Source organism: Pseudorasbora parva, chromosome 9 (genome assembly GCF_024679245.1).
Source record: "Pseudorasbora parva isolate DD20220531a chromosome 9, ASM2467924v1, whole genome shotgun sequence".
NCBI classification, from domain to species: domain Eukaryota; kingdom Metazoa; phylum Chordata; class Actinopteri; order Cypriniformes; family Gobionidae; genus Pseudorasbora; species Pseudorasbora parva.
Genome location: NC_090180.1, coordinates 38714109 through 38740318, shown reverse-complemented (window position 1 = coordinate 38740318; position 26210 = coordinate 38714109). Strand labels below are relative to the sequence as shown.

The window sequence follows — 26210 nt, the reverse complement described above, 5'->3', positions numbered from 1 at the left end:
AGAGAGAGAGAGAGAGAGAGAGAGAGAGAGAGAGAGAGAGAGAGAGAGAGAGAAAGGCAGATAAAAGGAGAGACCTGAAATATTTAAACAAACAGCCTCATAATTATATTAAGGTTCAGTATTGAATCCTCTAAAAATGTGGCTTAATAAACTGTGTTTATTTTTTTTAATCAAACCAAGACGACGGATGGATAAAAAAATGTAGAAAACTAATAACGTATGGATACTAATAACATGAGCCATGAGTGTCCATCAGGAGAATTCATTATGATTAAAGAGTGACAAAACACAAATATTACCTTTGGATTGTATGAAGCAAAATCACGAATTCATGATCGTGTTATTCAGAGAGCTAATTATTTTTGCTCTTTTGTTTTAGTGTTTTTGTACGACTGGTAAACACCTTTGTACCACCATTGGTCCGTGGCGGTTAAAGGTGCACTATGTAGTATTTTTGCAGTAAAATATCCAAAAACCACTAGGCCAGTGTTATATATTTTGTTCAGTTGAGTTCTTACAATATCCCAAATGTTTCCAACTATTTGTAAATTGTGAGAAAATTGCTTATTTAACTAAGGACCGGGACGTTTTAGCATAGCGTTTGAACGAGTCACCTGTCAATCGCGTCATATCTGCGCTACCCTCGGTTTTATTCTGCAGAAGCGCTTTTCTCTTAGCAGTGTGAACATGTCACAGAAGTGCCAAGCGAACGCACAGAGTAACATCATAACATCATTTTAAACACACTTAAATGTATCTAATATGATAAATAGAGCTGCTTTACCTTATAATCATGACCGGAAAAAGCGGAAGTGCGCGACTGTGTCCCATCCCGTCATAATAAAAGTCCCGTTACTCGCAAGCCGTGTGTTTGTATAACAATCGCTCCAGCGGCCGTGCTCAGCTCCTCAACACTTGGTCCTGCTCTGCTTCACACTACAGTAACGTTAATAACCGCATTCATGAACATGATTTCTGCCCGAGTCCTATTTTCCACCGGCTGTGAGGTGAAGACCACATGTCCCAAGAAACTGCGCTAACATTTGGCGTGATCAAACTACGCCTTTGTTTAGAACAGGCGCCCTCCAGTGGATGGAAAGTTGCATAGTGCACCTTTAAATTCTAGGTAGGTGTGCTCTGAGGCTCCGCCTTCTTTCACGTGAAAATCTTCTCTAGTTCATTTCTCCTGTTCAGTCCAGGTCAGACATAAACACACTGGGGAGCTGCTTTATAGTAGAAAAAGTTGTACTTCTGAGGACACTGAGGACACAGTTTTTTTTATGTTTAATACGGTAACGCTGCTTGATTTTAAAGCAGTCTATTGTATACAAAGTGCTATTTAAATAAACGTGACTAGAGTGCCAAATTGCAGAGCTCATGCAAACATATCCACATTGCTAAAATGCTTGTTTATTTTGTTATTGAGAGGAAAGCGCACAGCACATATTTACATATTCATTTAAACGTTGCCCTCAGCAGTCTGGGCGGTGTCGAGATGTTCGCTAACAGTATATTGCTACTCACATATTTTGACCTTGTTTTTACTGCATCTTTAGTAAATCCTGACTGTAGTTTTTTTAAGCGAAGCATAAAACAGAACTTTGCCGTAATTATATCAGGGCCTTAAAGGAATACTCCACCTCTTTTTCATATAAAACTATGTTATTCCCTTAACTAAGATAAGTTGATACATACCTCTCTCGTCTTATTGCGTGCACTTAATCGCTCTGACGCCCGGTGACATTCTGTTAGCATTTAGCTTAGCCCACTAAGCCCAGTTCATTCACTATAATACCAAGCAGAGATCCCTATTTCCCTATTTAGGAAAATAGGCTCTCGGTCCTACTCCACCCGGTTCGAGCAGGACTTGAACCAGGGTCTCTGGCAGACTAAAAAGGATCCTAAGACTGCAGCCTCTAGTGTCAGCTGCTTGAGCGCTTCTTGAGATCAGGAGTGAGGTTTACACGCACAGCTCTTACTGGTCTATGTCCGTTACATGTGCCTTGATAACTAATCACATTACAGCCTTGATGTTATTGAATTTCATTCAGAGTTGTGCGCCAATCTGTTTGTGGATACCATATAAATTAACGAGATGTGTTGTAAACTGAACCATACCTGTATAAAACATCATTCAGCATTCAGTGTAGTGCATAAACAGCATTCAGTGTAGTGAAGCCTCTCCTCCATTGACATCCATAAAAAAAATGGCTGCTGGCCTCCATTCCTGTAATGCGCTTTTTTTTTTTTTTTAGGTTTAGGTTAGGAAAAAACCTTTGGTTTTGAATTTCGCTGCATTACGAAGTTCAAGTTCGGTGAGCGAACTTTAAGAGGTGACCAGTAGAAGATCGATATGTCATGCAGTGAGCTCTTGGCTGAATTAAAAGAACATTATTTTTGCAGTAAAGTCGAGTATAGGACGCTGCAGAGCGTGACGTCAAATCACGACCATTGCTGTGTCCGAATAAATTTTGCATGCTCAAAGTCTAGTGTGACCATTGCTTAAGACATCTTTTGTTGATCATGGAACCACATTTTTGTCCAAATACATAGGACCAGATTTGCTAACACTTAACCCTCTTTTGGCGATAAAAAACGACTGTCAGGATTTACTAAAGACATGCAGTGAAAAATTTGCGTTGGAAAGACGTGGACAGGGTTATTTTTGCGGCTAACTCATATTGCATATGATTTTTTTGTAGGGGTTTCAAATTTATGAGAGGAGAGTATTTAAATGAATCACGCGACAAAAAAGAAGGATGTCTTAAACCAGACACTAACTGGTAGATTTCATTGGTCATTATTGAAATGATCCGGCTGTGTCTGTGTTCTTTAATTTGCACGTCATCAGTAAATCTGGCCCATAGTCTGAACTCAATCTTTCTCTACCTATAACTTATCCCTTAAATCAGAGACAAATGATTGGGAAAAAGAATAGTGTAATAATAAGAATGTTTGTAAGCATAAACTTGACATAAACTGTAAAATTGTCCCTCAAATGTGGTTGGTTGATTGCAATGTTGATCCAGGAACATGTTCTACTTGGTGAAATCAGGTTCACTGGAATGGTCGCACGTCTGAGGCTCGTCTTGCACAGCTCAGATGGCTTCTGGTACCTCAGTTTGATGGGTGAGGATTTTACCTCAATTAAAATGTTCTTATAGACATTTTAATTGATGTTTTATAGTCATGTATTTCTTTGATGTGTAAGTAAATATATAAGTAAGTGACAATTTTCTAGTCAAAAATTTAACATGAATGCCCTTTCAAGTTGTATATACCACTGGGAAGCTCAGGGTCATAATTCTGATGCCCAAGTTCCCGTTTTGGGCGGGCCATAAACTTTAATGTTAATGGCTGAGCGGAGAACGATTGCTGCTATGACGGCTATTTTTAATTCGTTTTTTCCACTACCGCTACATTGTCTTGTTCCGTCTTGTCAGAAAAGTAGTGCTTATTTACGAATAATCATAATATGTTTTAGTCACTGCAAAAATAGCCTGAATTTGACCAAAATTCCAGAATTGGGACTGGCTGACTATCTGGATAGTGCAGTGGTTATTTATATGGTTGTGAGACTGTGAATATCATTTTGGCTTTAATAAAACTTTCCCAATAAATAGGCAAGAATAAACCTGATTTCCTAGTTTAATTATTAAATTATTAGTAGCTTGTACAGTTTCAAAGGTAGTGATCAGCTTTACAGGAAAATCAATATTTTCTCTAAATAAATGGCTTTTGGAATATATGCTACTCCAGATTTGTCTTTTGTGGATCTATTGCAGTGACAGCTTATATTTGTTGCAAATCAAATAACACTATTCTTTTTTTCTTTTTCTTTTTTTGTCACGAGGAGTTTAAAAAATAGATTAAAATGTGTGTTGGGGAGAAACATTATAACTGAATATATCCATGAAAAACACAGAAAATCAAGACGTTTGAGCTGATTTTCAATCTGTTTCTTTCATTTTATTAATGTTGCTCCATGTATACAAGTACATATATCTCAGTTCTTCCATTTTTTATTTTTTTATTTTTTCATTTAATCAGGGAATTTCGGAAAGAAAAGGAATGATAGAGAAAGAAACAGAGAGAAAGAGAGAGAGTGTGTGTTAAAGTCAAATGAAATATCACCTGTAGCAACATTATCTCCACAGCAACCAAAAATACACAACAATAGGGCCAACCACTGACATGCAAAACACACACACACAGCCTCACACATACAGAAACACACAACGCTCACTTTGTTCTGTCAGTATATTGAGAGATCGGTGTGTGAAGTGTGTCCTGTTTGGTGAGTTTGGAGGTCTGGCTCTCTCTCTGTCTCTCTGACATCATGACAACTGCTGCTTTCAAAGTACAGAAAGACCAGAACTCCATTAACACACATACACACACACATACACACACATGCAGAAAATGCATGCTCATACCATGCATACCATACGTACACTCATAAAACCCTGGATCCTTCCACACACATGTACACACTTTAATTGAACCTTCAAACATCCCATTAAAGGGATAGTTCACCTTAAAATGAAAATTCTGACATCATTTACTCATCCTCATGTTGTTCCTAACCTGTATGGCTTTCTTCTTCTGTGAAAACCCAATAGTAACCATTTTGAACCATTCTATACAGTAAAAGTGGATTGGGACCAAAGACTGTCAAGCTCCAAAAAGGACAAAATAGCACCATAAAAGCATCACAAAAGTAGTCCATACGGCTCATGCACTATATTCCTATAGTTTAAAACGTTCTTTACTCATAATCTTTCATTGTAAATCTTTCTTGACAGATGTAGTCCCTATTCACATTTTATGTATAGAAAAGAGCAGCTCTTTCAGCTAAATTCTTATTCTGCGGTTGACAAAAAGTCACACAGGTTTAAAAAGACATGACTTAACTAGCATTTTTGGGTGAACCGTTCCTTTAAAAAACATTAATACTGCTAACATTCAATACTGTACGTGTGTGTGTATGTGTGTGTTTGACGCATTGTGCTGTACAATGATTTTGTTTCCACTGATATGTGAGAAAAAGAGAGAGAGAAACAAAGAAAGTAGGAAAGTCAGGAGATAAGCAAAGACACAATGCCAATCACTTACTAGAAAGCAGCAAACAGGAAAGATGAAGTATGAAGTATGCATCAGGGAGGCTGGACTACTACTACTACCACTCACGCGCACACACGCACACACACACACACACACACACACACACACACACACACACACACGCACTTACACACACACATACACACACACACATATAATAACTCCTCCCACTGCCATCACATCACACTCAAATGGAGGGAAGTGAGAATTGGAAGGTGGCAATGAATAGATTCCATGTTTTTATTCCACCCCTCATTGAATGGAGGTAGAAAGAAAGAGAAAGAGAGAGGAAGTTGGGGGGCTGGTGGTTTGTATCAAAGTTCAATTGGATATTAAAGATAATATCATCATATCTGCCAGTCTTTTTCACCATGATCGTGTCCATCACCAACACAATGATCAAAGTCCAGCCTGTTAAAATCATTACTGTTATTGTTACTATTATCATTATTCGTATTATAATTACTGATATAATTTAAAATGGGCGGGCTAGTTTTATTATTTAGATTTGATTTCGTTTTTCATTTGTCATTAATCTTGTCGTTCACTGTTCCTTCTGTTAATTCTGCACAGCGACCGCTTGCTCCTTATTGGGGGCGGGGCTAGTCTCCGTGGTGACCGGCTCCGCGGGGGCTGATTCCTTTGCGGGCGGAGCCTCAGTCTTTTTAGACTCAGCGTCGGGCTTGCTCTCCGTCGCTGTGGCTACAGGAGGGGCGGGATCTTTAGCGCCGGGGGCAGGCTCTTTTGCAGCCTCTTTCTCATTCGCCGGAGCTGCAGAAGGGGTGGATTTTTCTTCCGCTTTGGCAGGAGGGGCATCTGGACTCTTGGCGGGTTCTGCTTTAGCAGCCTCGCTGGTCTTGCCATCAGAGGCTTTAGGAGCATTAGCATTAGCGTTCGCCGCAGGCTCCTCCTTCTTTGCTGGGGCAGCGCTTTTCTCCTCCTCCTTGGGTGCGGTGGAATTGCTATCGGCACCGGGTGCAGCTTCTTTGGCGTCTGCCGCCGTGTCATTGGTTGTCTCAGTGGCTGCAGGAGCATCTTCCTTGTTCTCCTTAGGAGCTTCGCTTTCCTCCGCCGACGCTCCCTCTGTCTTTGCGTCCTTCTCTTTTGCCTTCTCGTCGTTCACATTGTATCCCTTCTTCTTTTTGCTCAGCTTCCCTCCCATTTTACCTCTGACCTATGAAAGAGAGAAACAGAACAATCAACACCGGCTGCAATGAGCTGAGTGATTGTGCAATCCAAAACGAGGCCTTTAAACTGCAGAAGGACCCATTCAAGTGCTTTCATCTTCATCAAGTTTAATCATTAACACTTTTATATTAAGATGCGTTTTGGTCAATCGGATCACAAGTAGACATTCCCATTTACATCTGGTGTCTCCTTTGTCTTCTTTCAACCCCTTCTTTCCTGATTTAAGGGGAGATTCTATCTGTGGGTAAATGTATGAGCTTTTTTTTTAGATCTTTCGAGCTGATGGACGAAATAAGCTCACACAATTTACATATGAACACAAAAGGAGATGCCGGAAAAACATACAGCTGTCATTTCTTCTCTGATAGCAGGAAGACAACGCCGAACGCGGTGTGTGTGTGTGTGTGTTAGAAATCAGGAATGGTGAGAGAACATTGTGCTTGGTACGTTTTTTAGTCTTCAAACCAAACTTAGGTTTTCAGCCGACAAAAGCTGAAATCCCGTCTGGCTAACGTGCTTCCCATAATGTTACACATTATTGAATGTGTTTTCGACCACCTCTGAAAGTGAACAAGTTCAAAACGTTTTAGACCATTATTACACCTGTATTTATCGTTTTCCACTTCGTGATCGGGTTGATGAAAACACTTCTAAATACTAGGTGTAAACAGGGCCTAAATTTCAGATAATTCTGAGACTAATCTGAAATCTGTAGGCTTCCTCTTTTGATTGTCTTAAACAGAAGTGGCATAAAACATTTTCAAGAAATGGACCCTAGTAAACGCTCACGTCTCCTCTAGAGTTTTAGATCTCAACAACTATTGTATGTATTGAAATCAAGCGGCAACCTCTCTCTTGAAGCCAATATGGAAGTAATGTAAACTGTAATTCCTTAACTGGTCACTAAAGGCAGGCTCCAGCAGGGAGCAGAATCTCATTGAGCCCCATGTTAAAATTCTCAACTTTACAGCAGAAAAAAACATGTTTACAGCCTGGTACAAATTGTGGTTTTTGCCTATACGGCTAATTTTGATCTTCATGACAACTGTGAGGGGGGTGAATTTTTTTTATAACTCATTCGTTTACGTTATATAAAGCCTTAAAGTTCTGCATAATTAAGGGCGTGGTTAAAAGTGGATAGCCATTTATCCGCCGTCTATAGTCATTGCGTCACCTCAGCTCCGCGCACAACCCGCTTTTTGCCCATTTTCTGTTATCCGGGAGTGACACGCGATGACTCGCTCACAAGATGGCAACGCCCAGCTCGACTCTACTTTAAGCTTCAGAACGGCTTATCGGAATCCTATGGGTGACGTCACGGACACTACGTCCATATTTTTTTACAGTCTATGATTGAAATACATTATAATAGGATGGACACCAGGTGCTCTCGCCTGCTCCACAGTGTAGAACGATTTTAAATGTAAATCTGTGGTGAAAAATGGAACTGCAGAATGCTCTAATTGAGAGCCATTATTTTCACTTTACCTTACATAAACTTCGCTCCAGACCAAGACGAGATTAGTCCTCTTCAGCTATGTACACTCACCTAAAGGATTATTAGGAACACAAAACTAATACTGTGTTTTTACCCCTTTTCCCCTTCAGAACTGCCTTAATTCTACATGGCATTGATTCAAATGCTGAAATCATTCTTTAGAAATGTTGGCCCATATTGATAGGATAGCATCTTGCAGTTGACAGAGATTTGTGGGATGCACATCCAGAGCATGAAGCTCCCGTTCCACCACATCCTAAAGATACTCTATTGGGTTGAGATCTGGTAACTGTGGGGCCATTTTAGTACAGTGAACTCATTGTCATGTTCAAGTAACCAATTTAAAATGATTTGAGCTTTGTGACATGGTGCATTATCCTGCTGGAAGTAGCCATCAGAGGATGGGTACATGGTGGTCATAAAGGGATGGACATGGTCAGAAACTAATGTGTCTCAAGAAAACATCTAGGAGATTTGAGGAGTTCAGGAGATTGACTTGACCTGGATCACACCCCTAAATGCATTGAAGCAACTGCCATGTGATTGGTTGATTAGATAATTGCATTAATGAGAAATTAACTGGTGTTCCTAATAATCCTTTAGGCGAGTGTATGTCTGTCTGCATGGAGTCTTCTTATGTGGTGTAGCGTATCAAATTAATGAAAGTATAAATCCTTTAGTTTAAACGTGTTCATGTGAATAGTCTTTATATAGCTACAGAAGTTATGTCGTCTTATGTTTGTTCTGAGAATAGATGTTTTCCTCAATGGAATTGCAACATTCTAAAACAATATTCGGAGACAATAAATACTACATTAAGGCAATTCTAAGATGGCATTCTATGCGTGTACTAAAGTCTGTCAATCATCATTAGAGTGCCGCCCTCAGGCTGAGTAATGCAAGACAATTTGAAAGAATTTGAAAGACAACTGTTTATCCCGCCCCTCGGATTGAGCCCTGTCAATGCTGTGTTCCCAGATTCAACATCTCAAGTGATGCGAGTCTGGCTTGTCAGGCTATGGGAGATGTGTTCTGCGGTTAGAATATAAATCTTACAAAATGTTTATCATAAAATAACGCTAAGACCCAGAATCTGCCCTTCCTAAATGTATGGCCAGGAGCCGCTACTGATAAGCACCAAAGGCTGCAAGAAGGTTTTCAATCTTTTAGATGCCACGTACACCCAAAATATGATTATCCTCATATCCTAAAGTATCTATATCGTTCCTTATATAAAGGCTTAATTTATTAAAATATTAAAATATTATTTGCAATATATGAATAATCATATTTAATCATATAAAACATTTTTTTTCTGTGTATAGTACTGTACTGTTAGATTTGGTTGTAGTTACTATTTATTTTAATGTTTAATATCTAATTTTTATTTACTTATTTATTTTAATCTTCTCACACTTTTCCACAGACCCCGTAGCACTGCCTTGCAGACTCCAGTTTGAAAACCTTGAGTTATATTATGCCATGTTATACTATACTATCTTTATTTTAGAAGAAACATTAAAGACAAAGATGTAAAAAAGGGCAATACAATTATCCTCTGGGATTATTTGTGGAAATTCCAGTGTAGCATGTCAAACACTACATGTCTTAATCAGGCATAATCAGAATGACGTACTGAAGAAAAATGTAATTCAGGCTTTTAATAGGTACCAAAAGAAAGCCATCTGGAAATAGGTCTCTTGTGCAAGGTGTCACACAAGAGAAATGAGAGAACGCAGAAAAACAGAATATACCTTGTATGTTCTGCTCTGGGTTTATTTTAGTACATGCGCTTCAGTCTTGATACAGAGAGCTAATAAAAGCTCAGCAGGCTAAGCTCACATCTCCGAGGCAGTCTGTCAAGATTCTATCATATCAAGCATCAAAACTAGATCATTAATCAGTAATCAGACTCCAGCGCAGATAGTTATCTGGATAGATGGAGGGGGTTTTAGAGGACAGCATCTCTGAGCCATACTACCTGCAATTCAGAACCGCAGTTACCAAGGCAACCGGGTGGTCATGTGACCATTCCGAATAAGGAGCTGTGGAACACATTCTCTCTCTCTCTCTCTCTCTCTCTCTCTCTCTCTCTCTCTCTCTCTCTCTCTCTCTCTCTCTCTCTCTCTCTCTCTCTCTCTCTCTCTCTCTCTCTCTCTCTCTCTCTCTCTCTCTCTCTCTCTCTCTCTCTCTCTCTCTCTCTCTCTCTCTCTCTCTCTCTCTCTCTCTCCAATCTCCCTGTTGGCTGCTTTAGCGTTCCTGAGCTCAACAACCATCTGTGTAATGACACACTTGCACACACACACACACACAGTTATTCTCCAGACAGAAGGAGAACTGTAATCATGTGAAGCCAACATATGAGTTTAATGTTCCACACACACACACATATGACAATGCAAACATGGAAAGTCTTTCCTTTAAGTATGTAGGAGAACAATAGACACTATCTGTCCCGTCTCCACTGAGTCAAGCAGACAGCAGCACGCTGTTTCAGCGTTAAACAATACGCTGCAGTGTGTGTGCGTCTGTGAGCTGTCTCATCTGTACAGGGGGCTTGAAATTCACTTACTGTGTGAAACCTGCTGATTGGTAGTAAATGCGATCCTGCCGTGGCTTGTAAACTGGCTGTGCATAAAGTGTCAGTGTGTCTACATCACACATTCAAAAGCCCTGTCGCAAACTTCAAAATTAAATGAGCAGATGAACAGCACATTTGGCTCCTGCTCCAATACAGAGCAATACAAAAGAGTTCATTTGAAGGGAAGGCAAGCATGTGTATCATTGAGGATAGGCCCTACGACAGAGCTCTACAGTGGAGGCTAGGCCCCATGACAGAGCTCCATCGTAGAGGCTAGGGCCCAGAGTTGAACAGTGGAGAGAGTAGATGACATTAAGAGTTTACTGGTCACTAGGGCTGCAACTAATACAGAACTAATGGATCAAACAAATTTCATTATTTAAATCAAAGTGTGCAACAAAGAAATGCTTGTTTTAGACATTCATTTTAGCTCACAGTTAATTTGTTCCTATAGCTAAAGCGAGTAATGAGTTATTTATATGAACAGTGACTTCTCTCAGTAACATTATGACAGAAAATGAGTAATACCTTACTTTGTTTTAGTTTTTGATTTTAATACATATTTATTCTAAAAATAATTAAAATGCTCCAATTATGGTTTCAGAAACCCTTCAGAATTAATTTTTAAATAAATTTTAAATATAAGTAAACACCTTTACGCTAACTTTTGATCAATTTAATGCATTCATGCTGAATAAAATAATGTATTAATTTATAAATAATTTATTTAAATAAAATAATTTATTTTAAAAAAATCTTACTGATGTCAAACTTTTAATCAGCAGTATGTATGTGTGTATTGCCATGTTAACGACTAACTTTGAATACCAAATTGCTTATGTAACTCAAAAACTCCCAACACACACATTGGGCTCGAGGCAGGGGGCGGGCGAGGACGGTGGGGGGAGGGGGGCACGGGGTGGAGAACTGGAGCAGAAAATGTGACCCAATCACTGTGCTGTAACAGCAGAAATGCATTCTGGGAGCAAGCACACATTCATAGCATTTAATATTCAAATACAAAAAACTATATTACATATGACCAAAACATGCATATTATCATATTAAGATATTACGTGGTCATAGTTTTTCTAGTAAACTGGTATTAGATGCCTCAATCAGTATTTGAATAATTTTGCTGACTTGTGTTCTGGCTGAACACCTGTTTGTATGCAACCAAACTTCTCATGCTATTCTAAATATAATGGACTCTAAAGTATGTGTGTATGTGTAGGATAACATAAAAGTGAAAGAGCAGAAGAAAAGTTACTAGTACATATCCTCATTTAACCGTTTTTATCTTTCTGTCTCTCGCAAACACCCTCTTATGTGCATGTGTGTGTTTGTGTGTTGATTACAGATTTAGTTGTTTTGCCTCCAGGTCAACAGGGGGCAGTGTGGAGCCTCATCCCTGAGTTGTTTTAAGACTAGACTTGAGTGGAGGGAGAGAAAGGACAAAGAATGTGACAGCTCAAAGTGTACGACATACACACTAATAACTTCAGATCTGTCCTCCAAGCTCAAACACACACACACACACACACACACACACACACACACACACACACACACACACACACACACACACACACACACAGACTCATAACCCTAGAGATGTACTCAAACAAACCACACACACTAGCACATTGTTGGCTAGGGCCTGGGCCTCTACGTAAACACTAGCTCAGGCTAATGAATAACCCCAGAACACAGAACAGTCGGCAAAACTAGAAGCTCTTGTTCTTTGTTTGATTGGTCGAGATGATATGAAAAGTAAATATGCGATGATGAGTCATTTGATGATTATTGCGATTGCTTTATTGATTATTATTGTTCACACAGATCTTGATTAAAGAGCTGAATGGTGGGTGTGCTTTCACGATGACTGGTCTGACATATTTCATTCCAGGTAACTATTGTTCTGTTTAATTTATAAACTTCCTCCACCAGATAGTAGCCTATGTGTGTTTTTAAGGCCAGAACTGTGTGTTCCAAGTGATCACTACTTCCTTCCTGGTTCTTCCTGATCAGTGAAACATGGTTTAGAACCGTCTGAGAACCAGAAGTTAACTGACAATGGAACTAAAATCGAAGAGAGAAACTTATGAAACATGAATTACGGCTGCTAAAAACGGCTAAATTGAGTTCATTCAGTGAACAATTCAGTAAAGGAATTCTGCAAATTAGGCAACAGCATGAATACACCCACAAAAATGGTGATGAACACAATTTGCAGGCTGTAATTCCCCATCTAACAGGCCTCTTCTAAATGCTAGGTTGTGGAGGATAATCCGTCATACTTTATCCAAACACCTTTAATTGGCTCTTTCAAATGAAAGAAAGTGTGTCTGACCATACCACTGTCTGGGTGTCTTTTAAAGTGCTCTTCTATTGTCAGAGCCGATAGTCTCATGGGCAATTCCTGGCTCAAGGTCCTTTGTCGATCCCATTCCTCCACCACTGATCTCTACACTGTCTTATAAAGCCACAAAAAGGCCAAAAATAATTGATCCTGGATCAAGTTAAAAGCAGAGTAAAAAAGTGATTCACACATTCTCCTAGTACACTACAGTAGTAGTATACTACAAATGTTAGTAAGTTAGTAATTTTTTTGTGTGTGGAAAAAACAATAAATAAATACTTTTTTCCAGTAAGGATACATTACATTGATCAAAAGTGACAGTGAAGACAATAACACTGTTACAATATATATATATATATATATATATATATATATATATATATATATATATATATATATATATATATATATATATATATATATATATATATATATATATATATATATATATATATATATATCAAATAAATGCTGTTCTTTTAAACGTTGTATTCATCAAATAATCTTGCAAAAAAAAAAAAAAGAATATTAAGCAGCGCAACTCAACTGCTTCCAACATTGATAATAACTTGAAATGCTTGCAGAAAATTGCATATTAGAATGAGTTCTAAAGGATATTGTGAAGACTAATGATGCTGAAAATTCAGCAGAAACTATTTATAAAGGTTATTATTATGAATTAATTTAAATAGGCCTATTGAACACTAGTATATTGTCATATTTCTGCCCTTTTAAAAAGGCAATAAGCAACTTGTGTTTACCACAACTGTGGTAAAGCACTGTAATGCACATTTCATGGCTTATTGCTTTATTCAGCAGACTGATGACTAAAATGAGTATCTTGAGTAAATGTGCGTCCATTTAAAAATTCGAAGAAACCAGCTGCTGACGATGCCGTTGAGTTTAATTTAGATAGCACTTTTACGAAGCTTGGAGCACTTTACAAACAACCACAGAAATACATCTGTTTAAACCCCCAGTAACTGAGTAATTGGCAAATTTTCCTTTTTTTTTTTTGGTCTAAAGTCGGAGATAAACCTAGTATCACAAGAATCAGCCTTAACTATATTGTATTTTTTATTTTTTGCAAAGTAAATATTAGGAACGTGTCTGTCCTGGAGAAACCTACGTTATGGGGACAAAATGTCCCCCACAAGGATGGCAATTGTTCTTGTGGGGACTATTTTGGTAAAAATAAATCATACCATGGGATGTTTTTTTGAAAGTGTATAAATGCAGAAAGTTTTCTTTGACGCGTAGGTTTAGAGGTAGGGTTATTGGGGGATAGAGGATAAAGTTTGTACAGTATAAAAATCATTATGTCTATGAAAAGACCCCATAAAACCAAAAAAATGTGTGTGTGCGCGTGCGTGTCAAACCCTATAACTTTGGCTAAAACATTTACTACGTCAGAAACACAAACAATAGTGCGAGGAAAGGATTTAAATGAACACTACTGCAATAAAACACAGCCACACGACTAGTACTAAGATAAATAGTGTTACAATGTACAGAGAAAAGGCAATAAAGAAAGATATATGTCAGATGTGTGAAGATGTAAAATCCTTGATTGTGTTTCTAAAAGCATTTGGAAGCGCTGAGGTGGTTTACTAACACATTTGGACAGTGTCTTGAGAACTGTGAAAACTTTGACCTGGTAAAATTCTTCATCCTTCAACCACAGAGCCATCTCTCAGGATGGAAATTGCTCTAATGAAAACAATGGCGAGGGAACATAAACACCACTGGCAGACAAAAACACTCGCACACACGAAGACCTTGAGATTCTTTCCTCGGTAGTGCACAGACTCCACATTATTCTGATGACTGTTTAGTGGCTCATTGATGGTAAAATGCACTTTGACTTTTAGTGTGTGTGTTTATTTAAGACTGTCATGGTTCCTTACAACACTTTCACTGGAGCCAGTTTGAGATACACACACACACACACACACACACACACACACACACAAACATGTTGAGTTTCCATGTTTTATGGGGACATTCCATAGGCGTAATGGTTTTTATACTGTACAAACCGTATTTTCTATCCCCCTACACTGCCCCTGCCCCTAAACCTACCCATCACAGGAAACATTCTGCATTTTTACTTTCTCAAAAAAACTCCTTCTCTATGATTTATAAGATGTTTTTCTCATGGGGACCAAAAAATATCCCCACAAGGACAAGGATTTTGGATATTGCCATCTTTGTGGGGAAGGTAGTGATCCCCCCCCCCCCCCACACACACACACACACACACACACACACAATCCCTGAGCCTCACCCTGAGTTACAGCCTTGTGTGTTTCTTGATAGTGAGTGAGATTTGATTGTCATGTCCTTCAAGTACAAACATCCATAAATTGTGTTACTGACAGATGCTTGATAAATTTCAATGTGAGCTCCCTCACCTGAATGCACACTTGTGTAGATGTAGTGCACACTTATGGCTGTTTCTTCGGCCACTTTTTAATTTGTCAACTTGCAATGTCAGCATACATGCATTATTTTTTTTATGAACAAACAAATGTAATTTCTAACACATCTCAAATTCTGTATTGTGTTTTATAACATGCTGTTGCTGTAAAAATGACATTTGAAACATTTTTTAAATAAAATGGCAAACTCATTTAACTCTTTTCACAAGCGTTTATGTAAATTAAAATACACTTCTTGTGTTTAACAGCTTGACTGGATCAATTATATTTATGTTGATTTCCTTCACATTATGGAAGATTGTTTCCACCACAGAATTTTTTTTACAAAGTTATTGCGACTTTTTATCTCACAAATCTGACTCTTTTTCTTGGAATTGCCAGTTTACTTCTCGCAATTCTGACTTATTTATTTCAGAATTGGACTGTATAACTCACGATTGCAAGTTTATATTTTACAATTCTGAGAAAAAGTGTCAGAATTTTGAAATATAAACTCGCAATTGTGAGATAAAACATGTTTTATTCATGTGACCCTGGACCACAAAACTAGACATAAGGGTACATTTGTGAAAATTGAGATTTATACATCATCTGAAAGCTGAATAAATTTGGCCGAGCCCGAGATACAACTATTTGAAGATCTGGGATCTGAGGGTGCGAAAAAATCTAAATATTGAGAAATCCGCTTTTAAAGGGATCCCCTGGTGTTGAGACTTGTATGGCTTAATATAACATAAATGATGTCTCTTACTGAATTATGTAGTAGAAAACCCATGAAAGATCTACGTTATTTAAAAAATCGATTTTATATTTGGACCATGGGCGGCGCCATTTTGTTTGCGTTCTAGGTTGATGACGTAGAGTGGTTGAACTCCTCAATCAGCTGGCATTACCCGTAGCTATTTTTACCACAACGCAACTCGAAAATTGTTTCAGAGTTAAACAAAACCAATGAATTCCTTTGTAATTATACTTAAACACACTCAAACATACATGTGCACACAAACTCACCTACACAAGTCACAAACAGATCGGCGGGCGCGCACACAACAGGCTCTGTCTCAATCGAGATGTTGGGCTGCTCAGTCTCCACGACAGGGGCTGAATCTGAAATCGACCCTATACCCTTAAATAGGGCATTATTTGAAGGGACGGACATTTGTAGTGTTGTCCGACACCATAGTGCATGTTCGAGTGCAGTCATTCAGTCTCACGTTCCACCGCAATAACGAGTAAAGCCGATTTACAAACAGCTGTCCGACTTCACGCACTCAAACATACATGTGCACACAAACTCTCTCTCTCACACAGACTCACACACACCCCAACAGATCGGCGCGAACACACACACACACACACACACACACACACCCCAACAGATCGGCGCGAACACACACACACACCCCAACAGATCGGCGCGAACACACACACACACACACGCACGCACTGCGCGCGCATACATAACCCTCAATCTATTCCCTGTGTTGATATCCTGTTCAACACATCCTGTTCCCTAGATAGACTGATAGTAGATTAACTATAATGCCTAATGTGACCAGCAGAGGGAAATATCTAGGTAGGACGATGGGATAAAGTAACGTGAGGAAGAGAGGCAGGATGTTTTGGTGATGATGCATGCGATTGAGACAGAGCAGTCAGGTGTGTGTGTGCGCGCCCGCCGATCTGTTTGTGACTTGTGTAGGTGAGTTTGTGTGCACATGTATGTTTGAGTGTGTTTTAAGTACAATTACAAAGCAATTCATTTGTTTTGTTTAACTCTGAAACAATTTTCGAGTTGCGTTGTGGTAAAAATAGCAACGGGTAACGCCAGCTGATTGAGGAGTTCAACCACTCTACGTCATCAACCTAGAACGCAAACAAAATGGCGCCGCCCATGGTCCAAATATAAAATCGATTTTTTAAATAACGTAGATATTTCATGGGTTTTCTTCCACATAATTCAGTAAGAGACATCATTTATGTTATATTAAGCCATACAAGTCTCAACACCATGGGATCCCTTTAAAGTTGTTCAACTGAAGTCCTTACTTAGCAAGGCATATTACTACAAATTCTTTTTTTATACATTTACGGTAGGAAATTTACAAAATATCTTCATAAAACATGATCTTTACTTAATATCCTATTTTTAGCATAAAAGAAAAATCTATAATTTTGACCCATAGTTGGCTATTGCCACAAATATACAGAATAAATGATCCCAGAGTAAATGGAATCTGGGATAAGCGTAAAAGATCAAAACTGTATATTGAAGAAATTTGAAAAGTAGCTAAAAAAAATGGATGATGTAGGCATGAAGAAATATTTCCTAGACTTTGCTATTAGAAAAATATACACATTGTTTTAATAAAAATCAACCTCTGGGACATTAATAGTAGAAGAAAAGCCCACGTCATTTTTATCAGCTGTTTTAACATTTAACATATTACACTCTAAAAAAATGCAGGGTTAAAAACAACCCAAGTTGGGTTGTTTAAATGGTTCCATTCGCTAGGTTCAAACAACCCAATTTCTGGGTTTGTCCATTTTCAACCCAACTTGGGTTGTTTTTAACCCAGCATTTTTTAGAGTGTAGAAGGTTTCATATCTGACTCTTTAAAATATTCATACAGTTAAAAAATATGTTTTATGTTATCTGAGATTTAGGCTTAGTCTAAACATAATCCACATATCATCAGGAACAAAAATGGACACAAATGTTTAATGTTTTTGTTCTTGTGGGAAACTTGCTGTCCAAACAAGAGGCGACTGCATTGTTCATTAGGCCTTGATTATACAGTCAATATCCTGAACAAAACAGAAAGTGTTTTTTAAATACGCCTTCACTCCTGTCTGTCCCTTCACAACGTTCTGTACAGTGAATATATAATGATAGATGGAGGATTTGTGACTTTGATATAAAACTTGTCATTCTGTCCATTTTTGTCATTGTCTAATGCTCTCATACAGCACTAATACTGTGTTTTGTGTGCATCTTTCTCCAAGAGACAGTAACAGACAGGTGGGGTCAGTGGGGGTCTGGCCTTTGATTGGCTGTTTCCGTAGGAACCATAGGAGAGCTGCCGTTCTGGCTCATTCTTACAGTTCCTTCAGGTCATTGCCATGGCAACCCAGAGAGAGATTCCATGATGACACACACATCAACAGAATCAAGGAATCTGAGCTGCTAGGTAACAGTTGATAATTAACACATGATGATATAAATAAATAATTAAACACACAGTTATCCTGCATCTTGTAGGTTAAAAAATGTTAAAAGGATAGTTCATCAAAAATGAAAATTCTGTCACCATTACTCATGTTCTTCTTTTCTATAGAACTCAAAGAAGATAACATATAGGATGTTTCAAAAAAAAATTGTCCATACAATGAAAGACAATGGGGTCCAAAATAATATTGGACCTAGAGCTGCATGATTAATCATTATATCATTTGTCTTTTTTCCTAAGAATTGGCCTTTATAACTTGCAATTGCAAAATTACAGCTCCGGAAAAAATTAAGAGACCACTTAACATTGAGAAATCAATGTTAAGTGGTCTCTTCATAGCTGTATATCAATCAATTCAGAGAAAATAAGTCAGAATTGCGAGATGCAAACTTTTACAATGATTTTTTAACTGTTTTATTCTGTGGCAGAAACAAGCTTCCATAATTACATACATCATATAAAACTATACTTCTCCCAAAGCAATATTGGACTTTAGAGCTGCTTGATTAATCGTTAAAAGATTGCAGTCTCGATTTAAACACTGATGTGAACGTATTCCTAAACGACAACGATTCTCCTGTGTCAATTAAACATTGACAACGAATACAACCTCACGTTGTGTCAATGACATTTACACATTGCTTTACAATTGGTCCATGGTTAAATTTTCTGAGTTTTTCAGATACGTAGCAAGCATTTTGTGATTATTTTTTTTAGGATGAGGAATACCAAAAACGGTTATGAAAATTTCAGACTTCTTTTTTTTTAGACCCTAGTTCAGTAGTCAGGGCACTGATCAGGGAGTTGCCACATTCATGCACATGATATACTGATTCAAAACCTAGGAAACTAGGGAGCTGATTGAGATGCGCCCTCAGTGTGCAAGGACCTTAAGGTCTTAATCGCAGTAAGATGACACGAGCAGAACTCTTAACTCCAGTTTACAATAAGTATGGTTTAAAGCGCACTCAGGGAGGCATACAGTATGCATGTTACCGGCCATTGTTTTAATCTACTCTTCAAATTCAAAATCCGTTTTTATGGACATACTGATTATTATTTGCCGCTGTGATGAACACCGAAATGCTGGGGTTGTCTAGAAAACTTCAGAATATTTTCACTGAGTACATTAATTAAACGGCATCCATGTATGTCCGAGCACATGTGCACTTTAGTCACAGCGTTAATAATGCGATTAAGCAGTTTACATGCTTGTTTTTTTGCGATTAAAATCAGTGTACGCCATAGCTTAGTGCAAATATGGTTACTACACTCTTAGAAAAAAAGGTTCATTGGGGTTGTGGTTCTTTACTCAACTCCAAAGAACATTTTATGCTAAAAAGGTTCTATAATGACAAGAAAGAACCCTTTATGTCCCAAAGGTTCTTTAGGTTATTATTCATTCTTATATTACATTATTCTGCAACATTTTGTAGTTGTAAATAAATTATTGTTTATTAAACTGTTGTAGTAACTTAATATCACATTTAAATCATGCTAATGTTTGGAGGAAAAAAATGAAATGGCACTCGTGTGATATTGATTAACTACTTAAAATGAGATGAGATAAATATACACATTTTCTAACCACCATATCTTGAATTTTCATTCATAAATGCATTTGAATACACTGAATAATGCAGTGAAATGTTTGTCAATAATATGAAATATTTAATCCGGAAAGGACAAAACAAGTGATAATGAATTCCATATAGGCCTTTTTCCTGGTTACAAAGAGCTTTTTCTTCTAAGAGTGTACGATTATGAGCTTCATCGAATAAGTTTGATTAAGACGGTAAAGTTTAATTGCAATATTGTCAAAATCCCATTATAATGGCATTATGAAGGTGCATGTAAATGCACTCACTGATGTCTACTGTAGTGATCGAAATAGAGCAGATCACCTTTTGAAAGTAACTTGGCCCTTCAAATAACGATTGTATCATTGCATTGTTACACCAGTAGGTGGCGACAAGTGACTATTAAAAAAAATGATTGTCACTGAATCATTCATTCAAGAGATTTGTTAAAAAACACTGATTCATCCAGTAATGAATCAAGCATTTAAAGTGAGTCATTGAATCACTGAGCCACTGATTTTTAAAAATAAAAATGTATTAAAATTAATTATATATTTTTAGTAGACTGCAGCAACAGTTTTGTCAGAACCTCTAGTAAAGTACATGTTATTTTGTTTAGTTGTCTGTTTAGTTCATTTTATCCAGAATTGTGGTGCTCTACTGGACCCCATTGGATTTCAAAATCTTCTTTTGTGTTCTATTTTAAATTTTAACACAGATTTTTCATTTTTTGGGTCAACTATCCATTTAATAATTTACAATTCACAGTTAGCTGCTGTATATTGTAAGAAAAATATGGAAAATAGAAAACTACCTGCTAAAGCACTCCAACTCCAACTAATAAATCATTTTATAAGCAAAATAATTATAAATATAGCTTTGTTTAAATGTGAATGTGAAACAATAGCAGACTCAGTGTTTCATTTCTGCAGCTCCTCTCTCAGAGCTCATAAAGCCACCAATAACTTTCCACACAGTGCACACAGACCGCAAAGGATGATGGGACCGAACCTGACTAGTGACTGACACTAAAACTTATCAAGTTTTGCCGACACAACTAAGGCTGCCTGAGGAAAACATCAAAAAATAAAAAGAATGCTCCACTAATCAGAAGTAGTTAACAACGGTGTGACAGAATGGGTACGTAGACTTTGAAATGGCTTTTTTTTAAGTGACGAGTCCAAAAATAAAATGATTTCAAATGATTTTGAATGCATCTCTAATTTGGGACCGTCTCAGATGTGCTTGAGTTATCTGTCCCTTTCAATGATCTTCCTCAAACAAACGCACACACACTCAAAAGCCCTGCTTGGCTGAGCTGCCTCTGTCTCTGTCAGTGCCATCCTGTCTCACTGCCTCCTTCCTGTCTCTCTCTTGCTTTTATGTCTATCCCGCTCTTCTTCTGACAAACACTGAAAACTGTGATCGCAATCACCTAAATGCATCTGAAAACACCTGGTGTACTGAATTCAGTATAAGATACCAGAAAAAGTGTGCTTCTATGCTTCTTTCAACAATTTTCATGGCTATTTTTTTAGGCAGTGGCTATTTGCTCTCATAACAGTGTAAATGATTATGTTTATTAAAATTATTAAATGGATGCCGCCTTATTGGGACAATAAAGCCCTCCCTACACCTACCTCTAAACACTTTTTAATTAAATACACGTTAGACACTTTATCACTTTCAAATATTTTCTTTATTTTTATTGAAAATAAATGTGTTTACAATTCGATATGTGATGGGAAAGGGGAGTAGAACAAGTTTGGAGGATTCAAACCTCGGGTTTCCCTCAAAGCTTTCTGCCATGCTCCTTACCCCTACACTATTGCTACTGTTGGCAATCCATCATCTTCCTTAATTTTGTCTGGTCCAACCAGATGTCAGTGGGCGGAGTTAGTATAAATAAGCTATTTGCACTTACTGACATTTTACAACATTTTACAAGCCACAAATTATACAAAAGGAAGACATTGATAAAGAGGGTTCTCCATTGTTTTAAGTGGCGCACTTGAGGTACAGCACATGATCACATAGTTGCTAGGGTGTTGCTAGGGAGTTTTGCCTGTTTGCTAGGGAATTGTGAGCCATTGGATCATAGGGATCCAGGTTCAAATCTAGCCTGATTTGTCATCATTCCATTCCCTTTTTTCCACTTTCCTCCGGGAATTGATTTTTCTGTATTAATATGGATTTCCATATTTTAATGTGAATATAGTAAATCCGAAGAAAAAACTTTAGTGTTTCCAATTACATTTACATCATTCATTTTAGCCATGGTCCATAATTTAACTAAACCGTGATCCTCCTCAGCTGGCCGATAACCGCAGCTACGTACAGCCGATACGGCAGCTCATGATCTGGTGTTTTCAGTGTCCCGGAGCAGTTTGGTTTGCAGTAAACGCTGCTCCACACATGTATTCAACACGCTCCTTCATCTTCCCAAACACGCAATTCATATTCCCAAATTGGGAATATATTGATTTGGGAAAATATTGTTTTGAATAATAAGGAAGATGATTATAATAATAATGAAAAATTATAGTTTAAAAAAATAATTATTGCCGTGTAGTCATTGAATGGAGGGAAATGTACGTAAATATAAATAATTGCAGATAAAAAGCCCCAAATTGAAAAAAATCCAACTCACCGAATGAAACCAGACAAATATGCACCAATACAGACTGTAAATCTGGTACACGCATCTGCAATCATGAACTGCCCTGACAATACAGATCTTTCTCACTCTCTGCTTCCTCCTGAGTCCTGCTCTTTTCTGCTATTGCAACACTGAACTCCAGCTGGGCTTAAAACCGGGCGACTCACACTGTCATGAATCACCTGCTCTTGTTTCCGTGGGTGACCTAGTACAGGGAATCTGACAATCTAGTATATAAATTACCAAGATTATTGCTATTTCAACTCATGAACATGCAGAACCAAAGGTGCAGATCTGTAAATGTAGTTGGCACTCACTCATGCAGGGTTTATAATGTTTTGGTGGAGTTGCCTTCAGGCTCACAAACTCATTGGACAAATAAATGAGACCTGAACTGATGTAGATATTTGCTTCTCTTTATCACTCTCTCCGCAGTTTGCACACAGAGGGAGAGATAGATGCAATTTCCAAAGTGTACCAACCATTTTTACAACATTTTATGTCATCAATCCTGTTTACAGAAGATTAATAATCAATACACCTTTTTTACCATTTGTTTTTACACTGGACATTTTTTTCTTGTGGTAACATCTAACTGTTGTGTAGCGTACATTTAAAATGACACCATTTTGGCAAACAAATACCTCAAAAATTCCAGGAAAAAAAACTGCGCTCAGTTCCCAGTTTGGTTTGATGTTTCCAGGTTGAAACGCGTGACTCATTCGTGTGAACGTGAGGATTATGAAGCCTCGCGCTCATCACACCTTCCGCTCCTTCTATAAAACTGGCATAGCCTATACTCTCATAATTTCAACTCTTATCCGAGAAATAAAACTAAATAGACGGGATCTATACACAAATATATGTTGTGCGGAGACGTTTTACACGGTTCTTATTTGAATATGCGGGGTCTGAGCGCTCTTCTTTTTCCTCACAGGAGGCGAGCGCGAGCGCACGGTCACTGGGTTCATTGTCTGCCGCATCGCCGTGAAACGAAAAAACATTATTCTACAAACAAAATGTTCAACACAGTTGTGGGAAAATAGTACTACAGTCACAGAAACAGTTGTATGTTATAATATAGTAGGCTACATTAGAAGCCATTGCGAGAGATATACAGGATAAAAGCATCAGTTGTCCATCCACACCCCACGCGCAATGCGCATGTGCTTCGCAGAGACAAAGGATCAGGCAATTACGGTTGTAGCTTGAAATGATAAATAAACTTTTAAAAAAATATTACCATAAAAGGAGCGTTTATACTGTAAGGAAAAAAATCATATTCTCTTTACATGGTGAGTGACAGAGTGAAGAATTTTGGCATTGTGTAACATCATAAAGTGTGACGAAAAAATGTGTATAAACAGTATTAATTAATTATAAGGATTTGTCGTGTGTATATTATTTATAAGCTTCAGTTCCGTAATATCTGTGTGTATGCATGCGCGTGTGTGGGTGGGTGAGTGAGTGAGTGTGCGCGCGCGTGTGCACCAGATAGACAGCGCTGCAAAATGTGTGCCAGCTCTGACAAAAGAGGGCGGTGAACATAAATCCGCGTCTGTGTAAGCAATAAAACGTAGCATTTATAAATGTAATCACAATAAAACCCATTCTCCCATATAAAGTGATGACTTATCTGAAAACACCCTTATTTATCAATGTGCGCATCAGAAAACACGCTTTAACCATTACGCTTCATCCTAATTATTTCTTAAGTCATCTCAAAGCGATGTTCTTTCGGTATTTGTATTAAAAGAATAATAAACAGTGTGAGAGCGACGGCATGCACGCGCAGAGACGGCGCTTGTCTGTCCAGAACACGCCCCTCTCCACTCACTTCAGTCGCGCGGATTCCAAAGCTGATTTATTTAAATGTTTATGTGCATCTCACAAATCAAAAGAGCTCAAATACATTATTCCTCCATTCACAGGCTGAATGACGAGTTGAAATGTGCATTTGATTTAGATATTTCCCTGGTTCACTTGTCGTGCGCTCCGTCTCTCCAAATGAGAGCCGTTTTTATTTCTCAGAGACGTTCCAACTGGACAAAATCTTAATGTAACCAGACAGAGTGTTCATTTAATCTACCAAAAGAGTGAAAGAATCTTACCGTCGGCGGTGGACTTTCTTGTCACTCCTTTCCTGAGCGTCTGCTGTTTTTTCCCAGTGTCTTTTTCCCGTGCGCGTGGATTCGGCGGGGTTTATCGGGGCTGTTCGGTGTGTGTCTCGCGCAGCATTTCTCGCGCGCACTCTCGTATTCGGTTTGGGGGGGTGGGGGGCGCGCGACGTGCTGCGAGCCACTGAGAACGAGACACGGAAGTGCGCCGCACCGTGATCAAGTCCCGCAAAAATAGTTGTTTTATGACTTAAGATGTGAATAAGCAACAAGCACAAGTTTGTCTTCTGTTTTAGGGTTTAGTGAGACATCTAAAGCAGTGGATTATTTTGTCTGGTAGTTGTTGTAATGCTTGTTGTGGGAAATGTTTGATAAGTTGAAAAGTTTTATTCTTAATTTATAGGCTACCAGCTAATAATAATAATAGAGACATGACACAAACATGATCACGTTCGTGCGCATAGGAGAGTAAAATGCTCAATAAATCTTAGATCTTTTTTTTGTCTTGGCGCGCCCTCTGGCGACATCAGTTGATGCTGAAGAGAGATACAGGTGCTGGTCATATAATTAGAATATCATCAAAAGGTTTATTTATTTCACTAAATCCTTTCAAAAAGTGAAACTTGTTTGTGTGTGTGTGTGTGTGTGTGTGTGTGTGTGTGTGTGTGTGTGTGTGTGTGTGTGTGTGTGTGTGTGTGTGTGTGTGTGTGTATATATATATATACACACACACACACACACACACACACACACACAAACAAGTTTCACTTTTAATATATATATAGTTGTATATATAGTATATAATATGTAGTATATAATATATATAGTATATAATATGAATTGTATAATATGTATTGTATATTATATATTATTATATTTATATTGTATATTATATTATATTCATTCATTACACACAGACTGATATATTTCAAATGTTTAATTATTTTCATTTTGATGATTATAACTGACAACTAAGGATAATCCCAAGTTCAGTATCTCTGAAAATTAGAATATTGCGAAAAGGTTCAATATTGAAGACACACTGTAAAAAAAATCCAGGTCTCCAATTGAAAATTTTTAAGTGACTGATCACATCTAAATTTTTCAGTTAGCCGAATTGAATTTCTGTGAATTAAATTGCATAAATTCACAGAATTTCAATTCGGCCGACTAAAAATTTTATAAATTCACAGAATTTCAATTCGGCCAGCTGAAAATTTTAAATGTGATCAGTCGCTAGAAAATGTTCAATTGGAGCAATTATTATTTATTTATTTTACAGTGCACCTGGTGCCACACTCTAATCAGCTAATTAACTCAAAACACCTGCAAAGGCTTTTAAATGGTCTCTCAGTCTAGTTCTGTACGCCACACAATCATGGGGAAGACTGCTAAGTTGACCAAAAGACGACCATTAACACCTTGCACAT

General features: G+C 37.9%; 1 protein-coding gene across 1 annotated transcript; it reads right to left on the bottom strand.

Moving 5' to 3' along the window:
• Positions 1 to 3944: 3944 nt before the first annotated feature.
• Positions 3945 to 24933, bottom strand: basp1 (brain abundant, membrane attached signal protein 1). The gene is made up of 2 exons (XM_067452547.1): positions 24775 to 24933; positions 3945 to 6298 (listed from the first exon to the last, which is right to left on the bottom strand). The coding sequence occupies exon 2, from the start codon at positions 6284 to 6286 to the stop codon at positions 5684 to 5686; it is 603 nt and encodes a 200-aa protein (XP_067308648.1). The 5' UTR covers positions 6287 to 6298; positions 24775 to 24933; the 3' UTR covers positions 3945 to 5683.
• Between the last annotated feature and the right edge of the window lie 1277 nt (positions 24934 to 26210).

Coding starts and splice junctions, on each gene's coding strand:
- basp1 (XM_067452547.1), bottom strand. CDS start 6,286: ATGGGAGGGAAGCTGAGCAAAAAGAAGAAGGGATACAATGTGAACGAC.